The sequence below is a fragment of the Cucurbita pepo genome, chromosome LG15 (assembly GCF_002806865.2).
Source record: "Cucurbita pepo subsp. pepo cultivar mu-cu-16 chromosome LG15, ASM280686v2, whole genome shotgun sequence".
Classification (NCBI taxonomy): domain Eukaryota; kingdom Viridiplantae; phylum Streptophyta; class Magnoliopsida; order Cucurbitales; family Cucurbitaceae; genus Cucurbita; species Cucurbita pepo.
The window spans coordinates 1,354,980-1,377,426 of NC_036652.1; the positions used below are offsets into that span (position 1 = coordinate 1,354,980).

Below are 22,447 nucleotides of genomic sequence, written 5' to 3' on the forward strand. Positions count from 1 at the left end.
TAAAACATAATCTGAATCTACCGCTTGTTGTATCGAATCTTGATGCAAGCTATATTCATGCATAATCCATTCTCCATGATGCTCCGCCAATTGGGCATTCTCGTACCTAAAATGTATTCAATGACTTAAATGTTCCAAGGACACAAACATAAGGTTAAAGATTCTAACAAAAATTGAAATCAAAATGACAGAACGAACCTAAAGCGTTTGCGATAGCCGATTATTTTTTTATCAGTTTTGGTAGCAAAAATTGGACTAGCTGAGTTCTCGCCACTCCATGTACCGTTGACCAAGACGACCTTACGGTTGATATGCGCCGACAAACGTCCAAAGTTATTGGTGGACCTCTTGAGCTTGGTGAATAAATAGAGATCTTCGCCGTCGATGCCTCCGAACCGTAGCCATATTTTCCATGGCTCCATTTCTCCATAAAGATCACAGTCCAAGACTGCACCTTTGAAATATGGGAGGCCGTGAATCTTCAAGTGTAGATATTGAAGAAGTTGTTGATCAGTAATGGTTAAAAAATATATATATATATATATAAATAAAATTGGTTAATATTTTTATGAGATATTTTCCATATTTTTCGTATTCAGTGTATTATTTTCAAAAATTAATTATGAAGCCTAGTTAGTCTTGCACGAAGTGCGCCTCAAGTGCTGAGACCCATGGAAAGGCTTTAGGGTAATAATACTCATAAGTTTAGCGGAGCCTTTTTTACTCTAAACAGTGATTGTACTTCATACATATCTACCTACTCAGCTCTAATCAGTAGATTCTCCATAATAGTGTCAAACAACGTCTACCTTCACTATGTTTTTCCAGATTGGAATAGTAAACTATCTACTCATGTACCCTTATCGAGTTAAAACACTAAAACTACCTGTCGCAAACCAACTTGTTACTTTGTCTTTTCAGACTATAACAATAAAACTACATGTCACTACGCCACTCAAGCTATAACCGTAAAACTACTCGACTGGGCACCATCAATAGCATACCCTCTATGACTTTTGAAATCCTCTCTGGGTGACAACTAAGGCATGTCTAACAATAGACCCTAAACCCGACTGGTTAGTGCATGAATAGAGATATCTAGTCAATCCAAGAAGGCTATGGAACTCGTGACTAGGTATTAGGACCAAAATACGTGAAACAATAACTCATAGTCTATGGATACCACAACTAGCACTGTATGAAACATAGTGATAGTCCAACTCATAACTGGGCAATAACGAGCTATCCAAACCTTAAATCATGCATAATAAACGTATAAACGCATACAACATACTCGTCATGCTCACTACGTGATGATCGTCCAACTGTTCACCTTTTTTTTTTTTTTTTCGTTAAAATTCCACTTGGTACAATTGTATTAAAATCAAATGAAAAAAACTTACAGAATTACAAATGGGGATGTTCAATTCCTCAAATTATGAAAGCGCACCCATTTTTTTTATTAAATTGCGGAACGAGGGCCAAAAAGTTTGTTTAATTACAATAGTGGCCCAGGTTAGTTTTATTCTTAAATAGGTTTAGTTCGTAGCAGAATTGGAAGGAAATTTCAAGAAATACATTTTAATGGATTCTCGTCATCGCTCTCTCTCTTGCCAGTGGGCGTGAAATTCAGGCCTACCGATCAACAGCTTCTTCAATATCTGCATTGGAAGATTCATGACCTCCCGTATTTCACAGATATAGTCTTCGACTGCAATCTCTATGGAGGAATAGAGCCATGGAAAATCTGGCTACGTTTTGGAGGCATCGACGGCGAACGTCTCTATTTCTTCATCAAACTCAAGAGGTCCACCAATAACTCTGGACGTTTGTCAGCGCATATCAACCGTAAGGTCGGCTTGGCCAACGGTACATGGAGTGGCGAGAACCTGGTCAAATCGATTTTTGCTACCAAGACCGATAAACAAATAATCGGCTATCGCAAGTGCTTCAGGTTCGTTCTATTATTTTGATTTCAATTTTCATTAGAATCTTTAACCTTTTGTTTGTATTCTTGGAACATTTTAGGTACGAGAATGTCCAATTGTCGGAGCATCATGGCGAATGGATTATGCATGAAGATTCGATACACCAAGTTGAAGATTCGAATTACGTTTTATGTCGACTTAGCAAGAATGAAAGACTTAAAAGAAAATTAGGAAAAAATCTTGAGTTGCAGCGACATAGCAAGAAAAGAATAACGAGGCCTGAATCGACCATTGAACAAGACACTATGTCTGATGTGACCATGGATGAAGATATGAGTTCATAATTTTGACAATGAATGGAACTTCTGCATTTTTTTTTTTTTTAATATGAGATTTCCGTTTATTAGAATGCAAACGTGACCATATTTCCCATGGCTCCATTTCTCCATAAAGATCACAGTCCAAGATTGCACCTTTGAAATATGGTTGGCCATGAATCTTCCAATGCAAATATTGAAGAAGTTGTGGATCGGTAGGCCTCAATCTCACTCCCACGAGCAAGAGAGAGCGATCATGAGACTCCATTAGTATTTGAGAAAGACTCCGTGAATGTATTTCTGGTGAATGTATTTCTTGATATTCTTGAAATGAGCTTTTATAGGTTTGTACGTGCTTATTTGATTGTAATAAAAATCGGATCAAAATATTTTAAAACTTAAAAGATAATGGTAAAATATCAAAAATATTATTTGTGGTTATTTAATTATAATAATTAAAATATTTTAAAACTTACAAAAAAAGAAAAATAATGGTAAAAAAAAATATTTTATATGGACGTTTTTATTAATTAATTTTTTTAAAAAATGCAGCTTAAAAAATATATATATTTCGAAACTTTCAAAATATTCAATAATATCCTTAAACTTTTAAAAAAAAATTAAAATTATAAAAAAAATCCTTAAACTTTTTAGTTTCAAAATATTTTATTTTAGTTTCACTCTAAAATATAATAATAATATTTTTTTAATGCATAATTTTTAAAAGTTTTAAGCATAATTTGGATATATGTGTCATAAAGACGTTTTGGGAATCAACAATAGCTAAGCATTACGGTTACCACATTTTCTTTTATCTACAATAGCTCCGATTTAGTGAAGAAAGATATGATATGTATATATTAAATCTTCATTTTCTTTTATCTGCCTTTTTAGAAATCACATCCAATTATAGTTAGATCTTCATTAAACTATTACAGTGATTTAGCTTTGAATTAGAAACTAAATGTCAATCATTTATACTAATTCAGTAAATCACATCAGTAGATTAAATTTATATCAGTAGTCAAATGAATAGATTAAAAATAAAATGTCTAAGAAAAATTTGTGAACAAAAGGAAACACTAAGATAAAGAAAGATTTGGAAACAGGGATCTCCTAGAAATTTGGAATACATAGAACAAAATTAAAAGGCAAAGAGTAAATACAGATAAAATAAAATGAAGGAAGATTCAAAAATTAAAAAAATATAAACTAAATATAGAGAGAAAAGTAAATACAGTGAGCAGGAAAGCACAAACTAACTTGAAATAACTCTGTCTTTTCAAACTTGAAATTGATGTCATAGGCTCACGTAGATTGACTTGAATTTCAAAAGATAGAATCGAACTTTCATTAAGGATATATTCGTGACAACAACTTAAGCTAACTAGGTAAGTGACTTTACTATCGGCATGGTTATATTTGATGTTGACACGTGTCCTGTGGTTCTGCACGTGTCATATATATTGATATGTGTTAATTGTCTGCGGATCGATATGCTTCTTATATATTATGTATATGTTATAATATGTGAATGGTATGATAATAATTACGGTACGATGTGTTCAATGGTATGTTTGAGATAGGATACGAGAAGGATGCACAAAACGAAATGTAACGATAAGAGTAAGATACGTTCATGAAACGTTAAGGTTAGATTACATACCGAAGTGTTATGGATAGGAGAGATTGATGAAAGAATACGGTTAGGTTATGGGTAGAAAGGGATAGGTTTGTAATAGATTGATAGAACGATAGCGTTAGGATACGTTCCTGTGATGATATGACTAAGGTACGTTCACGTAACGATATGACTGTGATAGGTATAAGAACGTTAAGACTATGATAAGTTAGGGAACGATATGACCACGAAGTGTATACGATATGACATATTTTTTATATGATATATTGTGATGTGATATGTTATGTTTAGATTGTTTTGTGGGACTATTGAGGTAATTGTTGTATGAATTGCACGTTATGAAATGACATGTTAAAAGCATGGAGCGTTATGTTATGTTTTCTAAATTGTATGTATACAGCATGTTATGAATGGCATTATATCACGATAAATGAAATGAAATGAAATATAACCCGTTAGAATTATGCATGATATGAAAATTGAAAAATGAGAAAAGATATGATATGAATGTACAACGATAACGGGGTTATATTTAATAATGTCGAAAATGAAAAAATATTGGGATCTCATGCATTATGTGTGTTCATGCATTGGGCATACCCCTATTTCATCACGATGGGCAGGAGTACGATCATTATGTTTTACAAAATGTTGCTGTTAGGGATACGATCAATATGTTTTACATAATGCTGCCGGCAGGGGTACGGTCATTTTGTTTTACATAATCCTGCGTGGCCCGCCCGACAAGAAAAGTGGCCCAATGGTTTGCGAACTGACAGATGAGTTCATACTCGCACGTATGACCTGTGTGTAGAGTATATGGTACACATCAAAGTTACCCGTTAGGACATTACCGTAGAAAAATAGATTGAAATGATAGGTCCCGTCATTGCATTCACATGTTCTTGCATTTAACCCGAAATAGTGGGATCACTTACTAAATATTTCTTTAAATACTCAAGCTATGTGTTATTTCATTTTTCAAGTTAAGGCAAGGCATTCCTGTACGGCTGACGACAGCATCACAACTCGAGACCATAGCATATGCATAGGGTAGTGATATTTATTTTCTTATACTTGGGCTAGAATAGGATGTTTTTAATTTAAACGTTTATTTATTTTATTTAACCTTTCGTTGTGGCATTTTAAAGGTGTTTTTGAAACACGTAAGTCCATGGCTGTGTTTTAAGATAAAGGTTATGTTTTATGAAATTTAAATAGAGTATTTCCGCATTCAATGTTTATGATATGTATACAGTAGCGACCTTAAATTAAGTAGAAAAATTTGGGTCTTTCTTTTCTTTAAAAAATTCTTGAGTATCTTACGTGCCAAAGCTTAATGTTCAAGATTTAGAGATTTTTTGTTTTCTCTTGGCTCTAGGTTCCACGTATGTCTAGTTCATTCATCAGTCTTGCATAAAGTGCACCTCGGGTGCTGAGACACATGGAAAGGTCATAGGGTACTAATAGTCACAAGTCTAGAGGAGCCCTTTTTGCTCTAAATGATGATCGTACTCCATACATATCTACTTACTGAGCTCTAATCAGTGGATTCTCTCAAATGGTACCGAGCACCATGTACCTGCTTATAAGATCAATAAACTACCTGTCACTTTATCTTTCCATACTAGAATAGTAAACTATCTTCTCATGTACCCTTCTCGGGTTAAATCAATAAAACTACCCATCTTAGAGTAACTACAATAAAACTACTTGTCACTACCCCACTAAGCACCACCGATAGCACTTCAGTAGTATACCTTCTACGACTCTTGAAATCATCAATGGGTGACAACTAAGACATGTCTAACAATAGACCCTAAACTCGGTTGGTTAGTGCATGAATAGAGGTTGTGCCCTATCTAAACTTCAAGATTCACGGCCTCCCATATTTCAAAGGTGCAGTCTTCGACTGCGATCTTTATGGAGGAATGAAGCCATGGGAAATCTGGCTACGTTTTGGAGGCGTTGACAACGAACATCTCGATTTCTTCACCAAACTCAAGAGGCTAACCAATAAATCCGAACATCTGTGGGTGCATATCAATCGCAAGATTGGCTTGGCCAACGGTACATGGAGTGGCGAGAACTTGATGAAAGTGATTTTTGCTGCCAAGACCGATAAAACAAATAATCGGCTATCGCAAGTGCTTCAGGTTCGTTCTATTATTTTGATTTCAATTTTCATTAGAATCTTTAACCTTTTGTTTGTGTTCTTGGAACATTTTAGGTACGAGAATATCCAATTGCCCGAGCATCATAGTGAATGGTTTATGCATGAGTATAGCTTGCACCAAGATTCGATACACCAAGTTGTAGACTCGGATTATGTTTTATGTCGACTTAGCAAGAATGAAAGACTTGAAAGAAAATTACCAAAAAACCTTGAGCTACAGCAACATAGCAAGAAAAGAATAATGGCGCCATCGACCATTGAACAAGACACTATGTCTAACGTGACCATCGATCAAGATTTCAGTTTATAATTTTGACCGTGTGTATCTTTTTTTTTTTTTCTCTTATTTTTCTTTTATTAAATTATTTTTTAATTCTGTTAATATTTTAATTTTTATTTCAAAAATCCAATGGGAAAATGGAAAAAATAATGAAAAGTTTAAATTTAAAAAATATAAATAAATAAATTAGACCTCTTCTTAGAGTGGAGTTGGACTGACTAATGAAGATATCTTTTTTTTATTATATTTAATATATAAAATGTAATTCACTATTTTTTTATTATAAAAAAAGTAGTTATTAATATGCGTAAATTTATTAAAATGGAAGCAAAAGTATAAACAATATATTATTATTAGTTATATAATATTGTCAAATATTTTGTATACAAAATTTATAATAATAATTAAGATTAAATTAAATATTTAATTATTTAGTAATTATATATATTAATGAATAAGTTAGGACCACAATGGCCACAATTGGAAAAAGAGAATTAGGGGTACATTCAACTCGACAACCCGGACCAACCCAACCCGAACTATAAGGGTTGGGTTGGGTTCATTTTTCTGAACTCGAACTGACTCGGTTCAGTTTCGGCTTATGGAATAAAACTTTCGAGTTGACCCGAGTCAAATAAAAATATATAAAATATATGAAGAAGTTAACGGGGTATGTTTGTCCGTTTCTTCGTCCCTATTTTCAAAATCTATATATTCCTTTTATAGATAAGTCTATTTCAATTAAAATATTTTTATAATATTTTTTTTATTTTTGTTATTTATATATATATATACATATATATATATATATATATTTAAACTAATCATTTTTATTGTTTTTTAATTTAATGATCTATCCTTATATTTTTTCTTAGTTTAACGAGTTCTCAAACAATGTTGATNTTTTTTTTTTTTTTTTTTTTTTTTTTTTTTTTTTTTTTTTTTTTTTTTTTTTTTTTTTTTTTTTTTTGTGAATAATTATAGATGGATTTTTTAACTTTTAATTATTTTTATCTAAGATTGTATCCAAATAATTATAAAGAGGGGATAAATAAAATTTTCTAAAAAAAATAATTTTTTTTAATCGATAATCCAACTCGAAAATAGAGGGTTGGATTGAGTTGGGTTGTGAAAATTTTCGGGTTGGGTAAAAAAAATCCTTCAATCCAATCCAATCCCGAACATATATACCCTATAGATAAAGGTAAAATTTTGAAGGGAAAATATGATAAGAGAATTTTAAGGTTTTGAAATTAGAAAGTGAGAGTTTACCGGGAACTCTCTATTTTATTAATTTATTTTTAAAAATATATTTATCTTCGACAAATATTACATAAATAACTAAAATCTAATAAAGTTCAAATGTTAAACGGAATAAAATCGATTGGATCATCTTAAAGTTACTACTATGTCAGTTGTAGTGCAGAATCATATCTTTGATCGTCTCTTATTGCACGACTTCCACTATGAAAGAATTCAGGTGGTCATTCTTCTCTTACTAAGTTCCGGCCCCTCGAGATTTTTTTGTAATTTTCTTTTAAGTCTTTCATTCTTTTTGAATCGGCATAAAACATAATTTGAATCTACNATCTACCGCTTGTTGTATCGAATCTTGATGCAAGCTATATTCATGCATAATCCATTCCCCATGATGCTCCNTTTATATATATATATACATATATATATATATATATATTTAAACTAATCATTTTTATTGTTTTTTAATTTAATGATCTATCCTTATATTTTTTCTTAGTTTAACGAGTTCTCAAACAATGTTGATATTTTAATTGTTTCTAGTTTTATAACAATGTTGAACTATGTTAATATGTTACCATTTTCGCTCCTTGCTCTTGATTGATTAGTNCGAGTTCTCGCCACTCCATGTACCGTTGGCCAAGCCAACCTTACGGTTGATATGCGCTGACAAACGTCTAGAGTTATTGGTGGACCTCTTGAGTTTGGTGAAGAAATAGAGATCTTCGCCGTCGGTGCCTCCAAAACGTAGCCAGATTTCCCATGGCTCTATTTCTCCATAAAGATCACAATCCAAGACTGCACGTTTGAAATATGGTTGGCCGTGAATTTTCCAATATAGATATTGAAGAAGCTGTTGATCAGTAGGTCTGAATCTCACTCCCACAGGCAAGAGAAGGCGATCATGAGAATCCATTAGTATTTGAGAAAGACTCTGTAAATGTATTTTTCGTGAATGTATTTGTGGTGAATGTATTTTTTGATATTCTTGCAACGAGCTTTTATAGGTCTGTATTAAAATTTAAAAGATATTTGATTGTAATAAAAATGAATTCAAAATATTTGAAAATTTAAAAGATATTTGATTGTAATAAAAATCAAATCAAAATATTTTAAAATTTAAAAGAAAGAATATTTTATGGTTATTTGATTGGAATAGAAATTTGATTAAAATATTTTAAAAAGTAAAAAGATAATTGTAAAATGTAAACAAAATATATATATATATATATATATATATATATATATATATATATTATTGTTATTTGATTGTAATTGAAATCGGATTAATATATTTTAAAACGTAAAAAGATAGTAGTAAAATATTAAAAAAAAAAAATTGAAGTTATTTGATTGTAATAATTAAAATATTTTAAAACATAAAAAATAATTATAAAATATCAACAATTTTTTTTTAGTTATTTGATTCTAATAATAAAATATCAAAAAGAATATTTTGGGGTTATTTGATTGTAATAGAAATTCGATTAAAATATTTTAAAATATAAAAAAAAAAATAATTGTAAAAATATCAAAAAGAATATTTTGGGGTTTTCTCTTTATCCATTAAAATATTTTAAAACTTAAAAAAAAAAGTAATAATAATAAAATATTAAAAAGAATATTTTGTATTGACGTTTTCATTAATGGTTAAAATTAGCCAACAAATTAGGTTTTAAAATATAGACTATATTAATAAAAATGTTCAGATAAAAAAATATATATATATTTCTAAATTAATGAGCTCTAAAGAGTGATTCTCCCTATGATACCGAGCAACATCTACCTGTTTCTAAAATCAGTAAACTACATGCCACTATATCTTTTTAGACTAAAATAGTAAACTATTTGCCCATGTACCCTCATCGGGTTAAAACAATAAAACTACCCGTCTTAAACTAACTACTTATTACTTTGCGTTTTTAGACTATAGCAATAAAACGACATATCACTACGCCACTTAGGCTATAACAGTAAAACTACCCGTCAGTACCCCCTATGACTCTTGAGATCCTCTATGGGTGACAACTAAGGCATGTCTAACAATAGACCCTAAACTCGGTTGGTTAGGGCACAAATAGAGGTTGCGCCCTATCCGTCACTACAAGATACCTAGTCAACTCAAGAAGGCTATGAAACGCATGACTAGGTATTAGGACCAAAATACGTGAAACAGTAACTCAAGATGGTGCACCTAACATGTCCGGACTTCAAACACCACGTCTAGCTCGACATTTGATCAAGACACTATGTCTAGCCTGAGGTTTGATCCGAACACCATGCATGACCTTAACTTTGATCGAGGCACCTTGTCTCAAATGATCATTCATCAGGATACCATGACATGTGATTTGAATATGACTATTGATGAGTGTAGTAATCGTGCCAGTATGCCTGGTATGACTACCGATCAAGATACTAGTGACGTGTCTTGCGTGCATGATACGATTACAAATCTGGATACTAGTAATGTGTCTGGTATCCGTCAGACGATCACGAGCGAAAGTGTTAGTCATGGAGCTGAAAACATGTCTTACTTGACCATTCACGAGTAATGGAAAAATATTTAGGTTTTGATGACTCTGACTCTATAATATACAATTTGATGCTCGAGAAATAACATGTTTAACGTTCGAAGTGTTACCAATATTAATACATAATATCTAGTCATTATACATATTAGGAATTTGAAGAAAAAGAAAATAATAATAAAGAAAACGGTACTATAAATAATAAATTAATAAATAAAGAAAAGGAGGGAGACGCAACGATTTGGGCACAAGTATTCCCGCAAAATTAGCCATTAACGATTGTGAGCGAAGAAGATGGGGAAGAAGAGGAGTCGAACTCGCCGGTCTTCAGCAGCGGAGCTTCTGGAAACGCCACCGTCAACGCCACCTCCGGCCACCGATTCTCCAAAGTCAGCGATCTTCAACAGAAAAATTAACAGCAATGGAAACAAGTTTTCTTCACCAGAGAACACCAACATTGTGAAGAACAGAGCTCCTGCTGGTCTCTTCAAGTCGCCTTCTCGAAATGCTTCGAGTCTGAGCACTATATCTGATCTCAAGGATTTCGCGGCTTCACAACTCCTCGATCTCAAGCGCCACATTGATCATTCTCACTCGCAAATAATCAAAGATCATGAATCCTCAACCTCCCGCCTCGAAAAGCGATTTAAGGTATCCATCTCTCTTTTTTATGATTTTGACGATAAATGCGTGCTTCTGCATCTACTTTTTTTTCTTTTTCTTTTTCTTTTTCTCTGCGATTTCCGTTTACTAGAATCCATAACTCAAAATTTCTCTGCGTTCCAAGAACATCATCTAGATCAGAGGCAGTTGTTTTAGTTAAGTCCTTCTGTAATTAATTTAAAAATTACTGGAAATTTGCATACACCGTTTCGACACCGAATGTTCCATCGGAAAGTTGTGAAAGTTGAAGGCAGCAGAGAACACTATATTTCTCTGTTTTCGTGCTAAACATGCTATACTGCCGTTGTATAAACCAAGATCTCTTTGGTGCCTTCTTAACCATGTTTTTAAGCTCTTATACACGAGTATAAGTTCAAAACTCAAGTTAAATGAAAAACTAAAAGTCTGTACTAGTGAAATTTTGGCCTCGAAGAAATGTCAATTGAACAGATAATTTGTATGCTTTTACTGAAATTCAGAGCACACACGAGGAACAGTGAGGACTTAAATTATCGATTTAAATAGGTCGACATAAAGAGTTACGTTCGATCTTCAATAAAAATATTATAGATCTCTATGTGTACTGATTAACTTTGTTGAGACGAGCTAGGGTATAAGATTATGTGCTTAATCGCAATGACGGAAAAATTTTGGTTAGAAGTAATTTATTGATTCCTTTATGATTCTCGATTTGTAACGGGAAGAATGATCTTAAATTGTCATGTCGATTAATTTAACAGATTCAAAGTCAAGCATGCCAGAAAATGATGGATGAAGCAGAGAAGGAGTATAAGAAGATGTCTCAAAGAATTTATGAAAGTCAGGAAGCAATGAAGGTGTGTTAATGAAAAATACAACTTGCAAAAATGTTTCCATGATCATTATTTTTTGTGCCAAAAATCTTACTCTGTTTCATTGTCTACTATTAGGCATCTTATGAAGAGTTCTTGGCACATGAACACGAGAGTGCATCTCGAGGTATGTCAATCTTGCAATGATAATTTTTAACTACGAATCGCTCAAAGATAATATCAATCAATATAGATGTTCTCCCGAAATTTGCATATTTTCATTATTCAGTTTTGAAACTGTTATATGAAATATGAAACCTTGATTGTAACACTTTCTCATTAGCAGCTTGCAAAACATCCATGACCGAGCTTTCGCAGTCCTTTGAGAGATCAATTGATGCTCTTCGTAGCCGTTTTGGGATCCCCTCCACCTAACCTCACTATCAATTGCTCGGTGAGTCTATTAATCTTACATAAGTACATCATGTTTTGAACCCTAACATCACAAAATAAGAACATGCACTAAATGAAATATGATGGTTCCTTTCCTCATTTCCTTGCTGTCTATGATCCTACTATCTTAGATTTATTGTTTTTGTTAGGTTTGAATTTTTCAGGTTCGTATTGAATCTGTTTAGTTCTTTTTTGCTCTTCAAAGGGACAAGATAAAAAACAAAACAAAACCAAAAATCAAAGGACAGATCACAAGAATGGGACTTGTGGTTTGAACCTTTCTAGCCCATATTTTAATATCTCAACAACCCATCAATAACTTCAATGCAGACGACAAATGTAGTATTGAACATAAAAAGATACAGAAGAAAAGTTGAAAATTGACATACAAATTGCTCCCTTACAAAAGAATATATCTATATGAAAGAGGCCCTGTAAAAATAAATAATAACCACATTATTTGACACCCGATTCTTCGAGGAGAAGTATCACAGTTTCCTCCCCAGTATAAATAAACTAATCTCTTTGTCCTTCTATTACTTGCTTCTTAATCTCTTTGTCCTTCTATTACTTGCTTCTTAATCTCTTTGTGCTTCTATTACTTGCTTCTCTTTGATTCTGAAAGTATAAGTACCTGGATTTGGCCCAGCTTCTGTTTCTCCGTCTGTCATCTTGATTTCCCACTAGAAGAATACCAAAGTTTCTTCTGACAAATCAACATCTTCTCCTTTTCAGTACTGTATTCAGTTTCTTCTTTACGACATCCCCATCTCATCTGTTTGGCTATTGAGGCTACTGCATCTACGTAGTAGCTCGACTCTCGGATTATCGCATACCCGTTAGGACGAAGGATTCGATCCATCTCCAAAAGCACATACTTCATCTCACATCTGCAAGGAATGCAATATAGTGAGAAACTCATACTAACTTCCCAATCATCCATTTACCAAAAAAAGACTGTCAAACCGCATTATCTTTTTACCTATGGCTTTCTGCAGCAAAAAGACCATCAAGATGGAGCAAATCATACGTTCTAGGATACGTTGAAAATGCTTCACACCTGCGAAATTAGCCATTGCTAGTTAACCATAAGTTTTTCATCTGTGAGAGTATTGAAAACCAACCAAAAAGTAATGAAGGAAAAGAAGGAACAGTTCATTTATTTTACCAGTCATGGTAAGTTCCAATAAGGCCACGATCATAGACCACAGGAAGAGTATTAGCAGCGTAGGAAGAAACCACATTCATAACCCACAAGGGATCATCAATAATGGCTGCAGCAAAACCTCCATAAACTGTATTCATATCCATAACATTCCTGATCTTATCAGTCCCAATAGCAGGAAGCAACTTCTTGTAGTGTTTTGCTCGGACCTTCCATTTACTGTCATCATGCTTGAAAGTGCCAGAACTTCCACCATAAACATCTGAAACACGTTCCGGTGAGGTGTGCAAACGATCTGGCCATTTAGGTACAGCCATCAAACTTGTCCTCTTCAGTTTCGGGTTGGGAGCAACGACACAAGTGCGCAATGGACTGTACCATGCTGAATCTGGTTCAAGGCTGTCATCACACTTAGGAGGGAAAGCATCAGCTGCTATCTTGCTAAAGCAATTAGGATCAGAAGATTTCTGCCAAACAGCAATATCATCCTTTTTGTTGTAAAGGGTGAAGCACATTGAAGTTAGGAGTTCCTGTAATTTTTCATAGTCTGATCTTTGTTCTTCCACTGTCGTATTCCATCCTCGCCAACGGTTTTCGTAGTTGACAGGGGGGCCAGATAGAACCCAGAATCCTCCAGGTCGAAGGATTCGATTGATTTCTAGCAAGTATATTCCACCTGAAAACCAAACCAAGAATGATAATCAGAAATTTTAGTCGACTCAATTGAATTTAGTGGTAAAATAGATATTTACCAAATTCAGTCCATGGGATAAGGCATCTTGAGCAATGAGCCATATCAAAGGAGCTCGATGGGAAAGGTAGTCGTTGTGTCGAAATGATGCCAAGAATCGCTGGAATTCCACGTTCCAATGCAAATTGGACTTGAGCTTCATGGTTATCTCTTGGTGCAAGAGAAACTGTTAAAATTCCACGGTCTAACAAATCTCCTCCCCAGCTTGCAACCTAGAATGTTGTTCATCAAGCTGATCAAAACTTTTTCGTTCCTCATTGATATATATAACATAGTTAGTTGTAGAAAGTACTCACCCCACACCCAGTATCAATGGCTGTTCGAACCGTTCCATCCTTCATTTCCGGGATAAGATCTGTCATCAGATCGACATACGCGCTAACACCACGAGGAAACATAGTTCCCCCACCAGGAAAGTGGAACTTTTCACCTTCTTTCCTCAGCCAATTTTGATTAGACTTCTGTTTATTGATCCAATCATATGGCACGTTCCTAAAGTCGAGCCAACATAAAGTTAGTGAAACTTGGAAGATATGGAAGTTTGAAACCTATATGTGGAAGTTTGAAACATATTATTACCTGTACCAACACTCATCTTTGCTTTTTGGCCATCTAACTGGTGGTTTATACCCATCTGGTGGTGGAATTAAGCATTCCTTTCTTTCGAACACGGGCGGGCAATGTCGTTCCATGAAAGTAAGACGATGCAAACCATACTTCTTCCATTTCTGCACTCACAAGTGAAAATTAGACATGGTTGATATACTCTTTTAGATATGAAAGTCATGGAAAATACCCTTGGATCTGTGCAAGGAGTGTAATCTTGGTAATCACTGCTGCAGGCCTGGAAGGTAACAGGTTTAAGTTGGAGCGGGGAAACGGCTGTATCCCTCGGTGATGCAACCGAGTCTCCGACGTCCATGGATGTTTTGACATTGACTACCTCTTTCTCAGAACAAAAGATTCCACCCAGATAGAATGAGAACCCACATAACACAAACAACAGAATTGTCATAGGGAGAACTCTTGCATTCTTATCTGGGTTATATCCTGGCTTCCCATCTTTATACTTCATGATTCCCTATCAACAATCTGCAAAAAAAAACACCCAAGGGGCCAGAGTTATATGAATGTTTGCATTAATTGATTAGGTTTTGAGATGTTTTTAACAGTTTCTTAAACAAAATTTATACTTCCAAGCTACAAGATGAACCTAATAAACGAAAGCCTATAACAAATCCTTTGAATCTACAAACAAACTCAACAGAAAGCAAAAGCTACCCTACAAGTTACAATCTGGAAAGATGAAGAAAACAACAGATCCAGTTAATTTGAGCTTGAAAAAAAAAATCAAGAATTCAAAAGCTATGGAGATCAAATTGTGAAATGATGAACATGAAGTATGTGAAACGCAGCTGTAAAATTATCATCCGACAACGACAGCCGACAATTTCTAATTTCCAGATTGGAATTTTCACACATGGTGTTGGGCCACCAAACACACACACACACACACACCTAGTCTAAGGAAAACCCATCCCTTGAATCTAAAAATCAACGGGAGAAATGGAAACCCAAATGAAATCCAACGACCACCGTTTTGCTAATGAGATGCTTCCCTTCTTTGATTCACCAATGTCTAGAAGATCTTTTCTTTTTTTTTTTTTTTGTTGTAAAGAGGTAGAATTTCTCAGAAAATAAAGCAAATCAGCCAAGTATTAGCTGAAACAGAGCAAACCCAGAAGCATCTGTAACTTCCCCAACATCAATGGATAATGTTAACAAAGAAAAACACCCAGAAGTGAGTTTTTTAAAAAAAAAAGGTAAAAATTGAAGACACATCAGAATCTAATGGTGAGATCTGTTGTAGAAGAAATAGAATGAAGGGTTTTGGAACAGAAGAGAGGGAATGTCCGGAGAGATCTGTGTCTTATAAGTTGAAAGAGAGTGAAAGAGAGTTTACCTTGGGTGAGCGAGTGAGTGAGTGAGTGAGTTACTCTGTTTGTATTTCCTTCCCCACCACTGATTTTGAACTGGAAATGAAGGATTGTATGTAAGCTCAAATATCTCTCTGGTTTCAGTGTCCCCAGAGAGAGAGAGAGAGAGAGAGAGAGAGGCTCTACCGGAGAATGTGTGAAAGAGAGAGAGAGAGAGAGCCTTTCCTTCGCCTTCATGTAGATGAAGGTTTAAATAAGTCAGGTTCTTGCCGGCCCTCTGCAGCTGTGTCCCCACTACCTCGTCCCTTCCCTTTCCTTCCTCACAACTGTCACCTCTCTCTCTCTCTCTCTCTCTCCCCCATGTTTATCTATCTACTCTATTTCATTTTTTTACTTCATTTTCTATTTTTCATTTTTTTCATTGTTAAGTGTGAAATAATATTGAATCAAAGGAGGACAGGTACCCTAGTTTGTTGAATTCAGCTGATTCAATAAATGTAACGGTAAGAAGCTGAATCATGACAAAAATATTTTAATTATTTGAGCCTTAGATAGTTTTGTTGCGTTAGGTTATGATCAGAAAAACTTATCAATCCAACCTAAGTTTTGATCAAAAAAAAATCAAGGATATTGGACTCGTGTGAGTAGGAAACAGAAAATACCTATTATAGTTTTATCATCCGCTATGAATTCGAATCTAAGAGAAATTCTCGAAAATTTTGTTATCCTGAAATTTTTGTCTTTCTTCAATGATAAAGAGAAAAGAAAAATTGGATCAAAAGAAAATGTCATTTTGAAGTTTTATCAACAATTTTCTTGTGTAGTCCGAGATTAAGTATTTTCTGAATCGTTTATGAATTTTTTGGGTAATTTGATTTCCATGATTGGCCTTGGCTTCTGGCTTGTGCTAAAGATTGATTCCTACGCGTTATGAAAAAGAAAAAAAAAAATAATAAAAATAAAGCGACAATTACGGTTTATCAACTTTATTTATTTCTTTCATTTTTTAATTTTCCTAAAATGGGGAAAAGACAATGGAACTTTTCGTTTCACAACTGGCCACGACTTTTATCAACTTGAAGCCAATCAGAACATGCCACGCTACTGTTGTCCAAATGTGCTTATCGGTTTATTGATTGTTATTTCTTTTCTTTTACTGTTTTCAATTATATTTTGATTTTTTACATTCACATTTTTTTATTTATATTAAGTAATATATATATATATATATATATTCTTTCCCCAAAATAGGAAAACAGGATACCAATCCTTTTGTAACTACCCATTGCTGACCGATATTGCATGTTTTGCCTGGCTACGTATTGTCGTCAGTTTCACGGTTTTAAAATGTGTATACTAGGAAGAGTTTTCTACCCTCTTTTAAGGAATGTTTTGTTTCCTACTCCAACTGGTGTAGGATCTCACAATCCACCCCCTTGGGGGTCCAGCGTTCTCGTTGGCACATTATCCAGTGTCTGGCTCTTATATCATTTGTAATAGTCCAAGCTCACCGCTAGCCGATGTTGTCTGCTTTAATCTGTTATGTATCGTCGTTAGCCTTACAGTTTTAATACGTATCTATTATGGAGAGGGTCTAAATTTACCCTAACCAATGTCTTGCATCATCTGGTGACTAGCTGTGATACCATTTGTAATAGCTCAAGTCTACCGCTAGCCGATATTGTCCGTTTTGGCCCATTATGTATAACCTCATGGTCTACTAGGGAGAGGTTTACACACTCCTTATAAGGAATGCTTTGTTCCCTTTAGATCTCACACATTTACTCTAATTTAGTACTAAGAAAATACAGTATTAAAAATATATATAATCATATTTTACCCCTTTTTTCTTTTTTCAATTATGACATGTTTATTTGATTATTTAGGATATATTTTATTTGTGTGTATAAATTTTTGGACAGCATTTCTGGTGATAATGAAGCCTGTCTAAACCTTTATCTTCCACTCAGGAAATCTGTTTCCCAATATTAATTATCTGGAAAATGGAAAATAATTAATGAAAAAACTTTTAGGGCTAAGGTTAATGATGGAATTTCACTGCTCTAGCTCTATAAATTAAGACTTGGTGCTCACATGGATGGATCCACATGACTACCGCATGCATTAAAATCTAAAAATGTTGATCAATTAAATGACTAAAATGCCCATCAATATTTAAAATTTAAATAATAGCATTGATTATCCAATTTTGAAACAAATAAATTATTTCCTCATTTCTCCAAAAAAAAAACCCTAATTAAAAAAAAAAAAAGCTAAATTAATAAAAATATCTTCTAATTTTAGATCAAAACCATTTTTAAAAATACTTTTAAACCTTCTAAAAAAATTCATAACAATTCTTTAAGGGTAAATACTTTTGAAATATGATACTAATGATTCTATAAATAAATTTATTTATTTATTTATTTATTTGGTAAGAATATTTTTTATTTTTTCAAAAAAGTTTTTTTAAATTAAAAAGGTTTTTTTTTTTTTTTTTGAAAATTCAAGCTATATTTTTTAAAGAAAGTATTAACCGTTTTCATCTAAAAATTTAAAATCAGTGTTAAATGTATTTTCAATTTTTTTAAAATTTTAAAATTATTTTTGTATTATTATTATTATTATTATTATTTTTATGTTGAAGGGCATTAAAATCTTTAAAATTAAAGGTTATTTTTAGATAAATGAAATTTCTTTTAATAATGTATTTTTGTGTATTATATATTTGGAGTTATTAAATAAAATAATTCCAAAAATAATTATTGGGCTGACTCAAAAGTTTTTAGTCTCTTTTTGAAGAAATAAAATTTTCATCTACTTTATTCAACATTAAAAATTTCCATCTAATTTATTCAATTATAATGTGTAGAGTACACAATTGCATGATCCAATGGAAATGTCGTAGCCCTAGGAATCAAACTTTCAAGTTCTTTTGGGTTACGAGCCCCATACAATGTGACCACGACACGTTTTTATTTATTTATTTATTATTATTTTTAATTAAATTATAATGTACAGGGTACGGCTGACACTCTGGTACAACATGATCACGCTACTTACTCCTTGTTTTTAAGAGTGAAGGTTATTCCTACAAACTAACACGAATCTATCTTGTCTTAAGCTTTTCTTAGTTATCATATCCATCGAAGTTCTGGGCATATGGTATAATAACTAAGTTCACCGCTAGCTAGCAGATATAATCTTTTTTGGGTTTTCCCTCAAAGTTTTTAAAACGTGTTTGTTAGGGAGAGGTTTCCATACCCTTATAAAGAATGCTTCGTTCTCCTCACCAACCAAGGGCCGAGCGTCCTCGTTGACACTCATTTCCATCTCCGATCAATGTGGGATTTCACAATCCACTCTCTTTGAGAGACCAACGTCCTCGCTAGCACAACGCTCGATGTCCACCTCCTTTAAGGCTCAACATCCTTGTAAGCACACCACCCGATGTCTAACTCTAATAATGATACATATGGTGTTATAAATAATACGGGAGTAAGTTTATTACATTTATTCATGATACTTAAAAAGTACACTTATTCATATATTTTGTTAACCATAAATGTAATGTAGGTGTAGAAATGAATAATCTCGATTAGTTACATTTTTAGAGTTAATTGGATGTATAATTAATATTAATAAAATTTTCCCATTATTGTGATTAGGGTTTTAGGGTAATTTATTGAACGATAATTAATATCTTTATACACTGAGCTATACTTGAATTGATTAAGTTTATTTATTTTAATCTTTATATTATAATTTATAATTATGTTATTAAAATTTATAATAAAAAAAAATGTATTAGGTAAGATTTGAGAGTTTTTGGTCCCTTTTTGTGTTGACTTTTAAAGGAGAGATAATTAGACATTTAGAATTAATTTTCTTACATAATAATTGAGTCTCCCTTTCCCTTCTTAACCCTAAAGTCTTAGGGTAGGTGCCCTTACCAAGGGCATTTACTAAATCCCAAATATAATAAATTAAATAAAAATATAAAGTAAATTAATAAAAACACGTTCAACTTTATACTTTGTCTCAAAAATACCCCTAAGTTTATAAATGTCTCAATAATAGCTTAAAACTTTTTAAAACGTTCCAAAAATACCCTTAAATTAAAAAAAAAATCTTCAAAAATATTTTTACCATTCGTTCGGGGTGGAAACAGTAATAATTTATTTCAAAATTACCCTTCAACTTTCTAATGAATTTTAAAAATACTCCATTTATTAGGTTTAAACTTTTTTTAAAATTTTAAAATATATCTTTAAACTCTTTTAAAAAGTCCAAAAATACCTTTATTGTTATTACCATGTTTCAAAAATAGTCATAAACTTTAGAAGGTAACACTCAAAATTTTGAAGATATACAGTTTTCATTTATATATTGACGGTAAATTTTTTTTTTTTGTAACTTTTCTAAGTAAAATACTACGAACAAGGGTATTTTTGAACTTTTTAAAATTTAAATATATTTTTTTAAATAAAATATCAACCGTTTCCATCCCGAGTTAACAATTATGGTATTTTTTTAGACCTTTTAGAAAATTTAAGGATATTATTGAAACTGGGGAAAGTTCAAATATATTTTTGAAACAAATTAACACGTTTAAGGATATTTTTATTAATTTAGCAAAAGAAAAAAAAAATAAAAATATTATTTATTTATTTAAAAAGTGGAGGGATGGCTTCCACGTGGAGGGAGTGCCAAATTTGTTGATTTAATCAAAGCTTTGTCGGTGGCATTCAAAAAAGCTTCCATTTTTAATTAATGTTTTTTTTTATCCATCTTTTTCTTTTTCTTCAAATAATTATTTTTTTATTTTTTATTTTCTCTTATTTAATCATAACATTTCTGTAATTATTTTAGCCTTTTTTTTTCTCACCGACACTCAAAAATTATAAATAAATAATTACAAAAATTTAGAGCTTATTTTCACTAATTATAAATATTCATGTCCAACCCAATATTTTATTTAGAAATTAAATTAAATATTATATTATATTTTTTTAATAGAAATTATATTAAAAAAAAATCCATGAAAAACACGATCCTCGCAAATTCTTTAAAACGTTTTTAAAATAAATTGTCACCATATCATGTTCAGTTAGATTGAGAAAATACGTCAGTTCAAGGCTCTCATTGGTTTAGACACAGAATATCGATTACTAACATCGTTACAAACCAACGTTGTAAAAACATGATGATATTGAGCTCAGTGTCAGTTATGAACTGATATCATAGCTAATCGTCACTGTATGGTTACAATGACACTGAATTCAATGGGTATCGTAGCTATCTTCTATCGCACATCTATCGTAAGTCAAAATTTACCAGAATTATAATTTTAAAATTACTCGAACTATTTTATTTTATTTTTATTAACAAATAAAGAATATATTCAAGATATTCAAAGAATTATTGGTCAACTTATTATTATTATTTATTTTTACGTAATATTCGTTTTTTTTATATTAAAAAAATGGTAAAATTCAACGGTCAACACCGACGTGGATAAATGCAAGTGGTGGAGGAGACCCTCACATGTCTTTTGATTACACAATGAAACCGCCGTCAATCATTCACTAAACGACAAAACTTGAATTGCTCTTATTTTCTGTTTGTTTCCCGAGAAAACTAGCAAGAAAATCTTTGGTACTCTCAACTTTTACATCTAAAAATATTTTTTTTAATTTTTTTTTTAAATATATATATTGTCGGATTAAAAATTTTAAACGGGTAATTGATGTCTTATTAAAACGAGCTAGTTATGTTGGGTTTTAAAAGTGTACACGGGTGGGTTGAATTAAGCTGGAAAAATCTTTTCGACTAATCTGAAATTTCAGGTTAGGTAAGTTGGTTATTTAAGCAACGGGAATAGAGTCCGTAACTCAACCTAACTTAATATTCTACGGTTGGGTTGGGTTGAGTTGGGTTGAGTCGAGTTGTCGGGTTTCATCCATAATAAACGTTTAATTTTTTTAAAAGTAGGGTAGGGTACGATTGGGTTGCGTTGTAACCTATTTTCGGGTTGAAAAATATAAACTCACAAATTGCACCAAATTTTTCGATTTTTTTTTAAAAAAAGAAACAAGCTCAATGGTTGGACAGTCCGAATTGGTCGAGTTATTGGGCATATGAACACCCTTACTTGATTTTACCTAATAACTTTTACTAATCGTGAGATAACATTCATTTCTACTCATCATTTTATTGTTATTCTTGCGATGGTTCTTTATTAATTTAACGTTATGTAAGATAAAAATTTAAACCTATGATGTTTTTGTCAATGATATAATTTATTTATTAGTTCACAAACGTGTCACGTTTTTTTATTTTTAAATTTTATCATAAATGTCGGCACACAAATTAGGTAGAGATAACTGCACTTGACTTGTAATAGGAAATTTGTTGATTTAGCTTTAAAGTTCGAGAACGACCCTATGACCTCAGACACAGAGCTAGGTTTAAACTATGTTTTTTATATCAATTGGTAAGATCAATGGACCTTTACACTTTAAAGTTCGAGAAAGACTCTACGACCTCAAACGAC

General features: G+C 32.5%; 3 protein-coding genes across 4 annotated transcripts; 2 read left to right on the top strand and 1 right to left on the bottom strand.

The window, feature by feature from the left end:
- The first annotated feature begins 463 nt into the window (after positions 1–463).
- Positions 464–2,272, top strand: LOC111776332. Its single transcript, XM_023655761.1, has 3 exons — positions 464–513; positions 1,634–1,954; positions 2,029–2,272. Exons 1-3 carry the CDS (start codon positions 464–466, stop codon positions 2,270–2,272), a joined length of 615 nt encoding a protein of 204 aa, XP_023511529.1.
- An 8,153-nt stretch (positions 2,273–10,425) lies between these two features.
- LOC111776334 lies at positions 10,426–12,241 on the top strand. Its single transcript, XM_023655764.1, has 4 exons — positions 10,426–10,782; positions 11,535–11,630; positions 11,724–11,772; positions 11,932–12,241. Exons 1-4 carry the CDS (start codon positions 10,426–10,428, stop codon positions 12,018–12,020), a joined length of 591 nt encoding a protein of 196 aa, XP_023511532.1. The 3' UTR covers positions 12,021–12,241.
- An 86-nt stretch (positions 12,242–12,327) lies between these two features.
- Positions 12,328–16,193, bottom strand: LOC111811467 (probable methyltransferase PMT21). 2 transcript variants are annotated; one of them, XR_002817546.1, is made up of 9 exons: positions 15,918–16,192; positions 14,751–15,046; positions 14,534–14,682; positions 14,251–14,446; positions 13,956–14,166; positions 13,207–13,879; positions 13,021–13,098; positions 12,622–12,928; positions 12,328–12,590 (listed from the first exon to the last, which is right to left on the bottom strand). XR_002817546.1 is itself a non-coding variant. In XM_023698328.1 (8 exons), exons 2-8 carry the CDS (start codon positions 15,027–15,029, stop codon positions 12,706–12,708), a joined length of 1,809 nt encoding a protein of 602 aa, XP_023554096.1. In that variant the 5' UTR covers positions 15,030–15,046; positions 15,918–16,193; the 3' UTR covers positions 12,328–12,705. The 2 variants fall into 2 exon arrangements, 1 of the variants encoding a protein (XP_023554096.1); XM_023698328.1 differs by having other exon boundaries at positions 12,328–12,928; positions 15,918–16,193.
- Between the last annotated feature and the right edge of the window lie 6,254 nt (positions 16,194–22,447).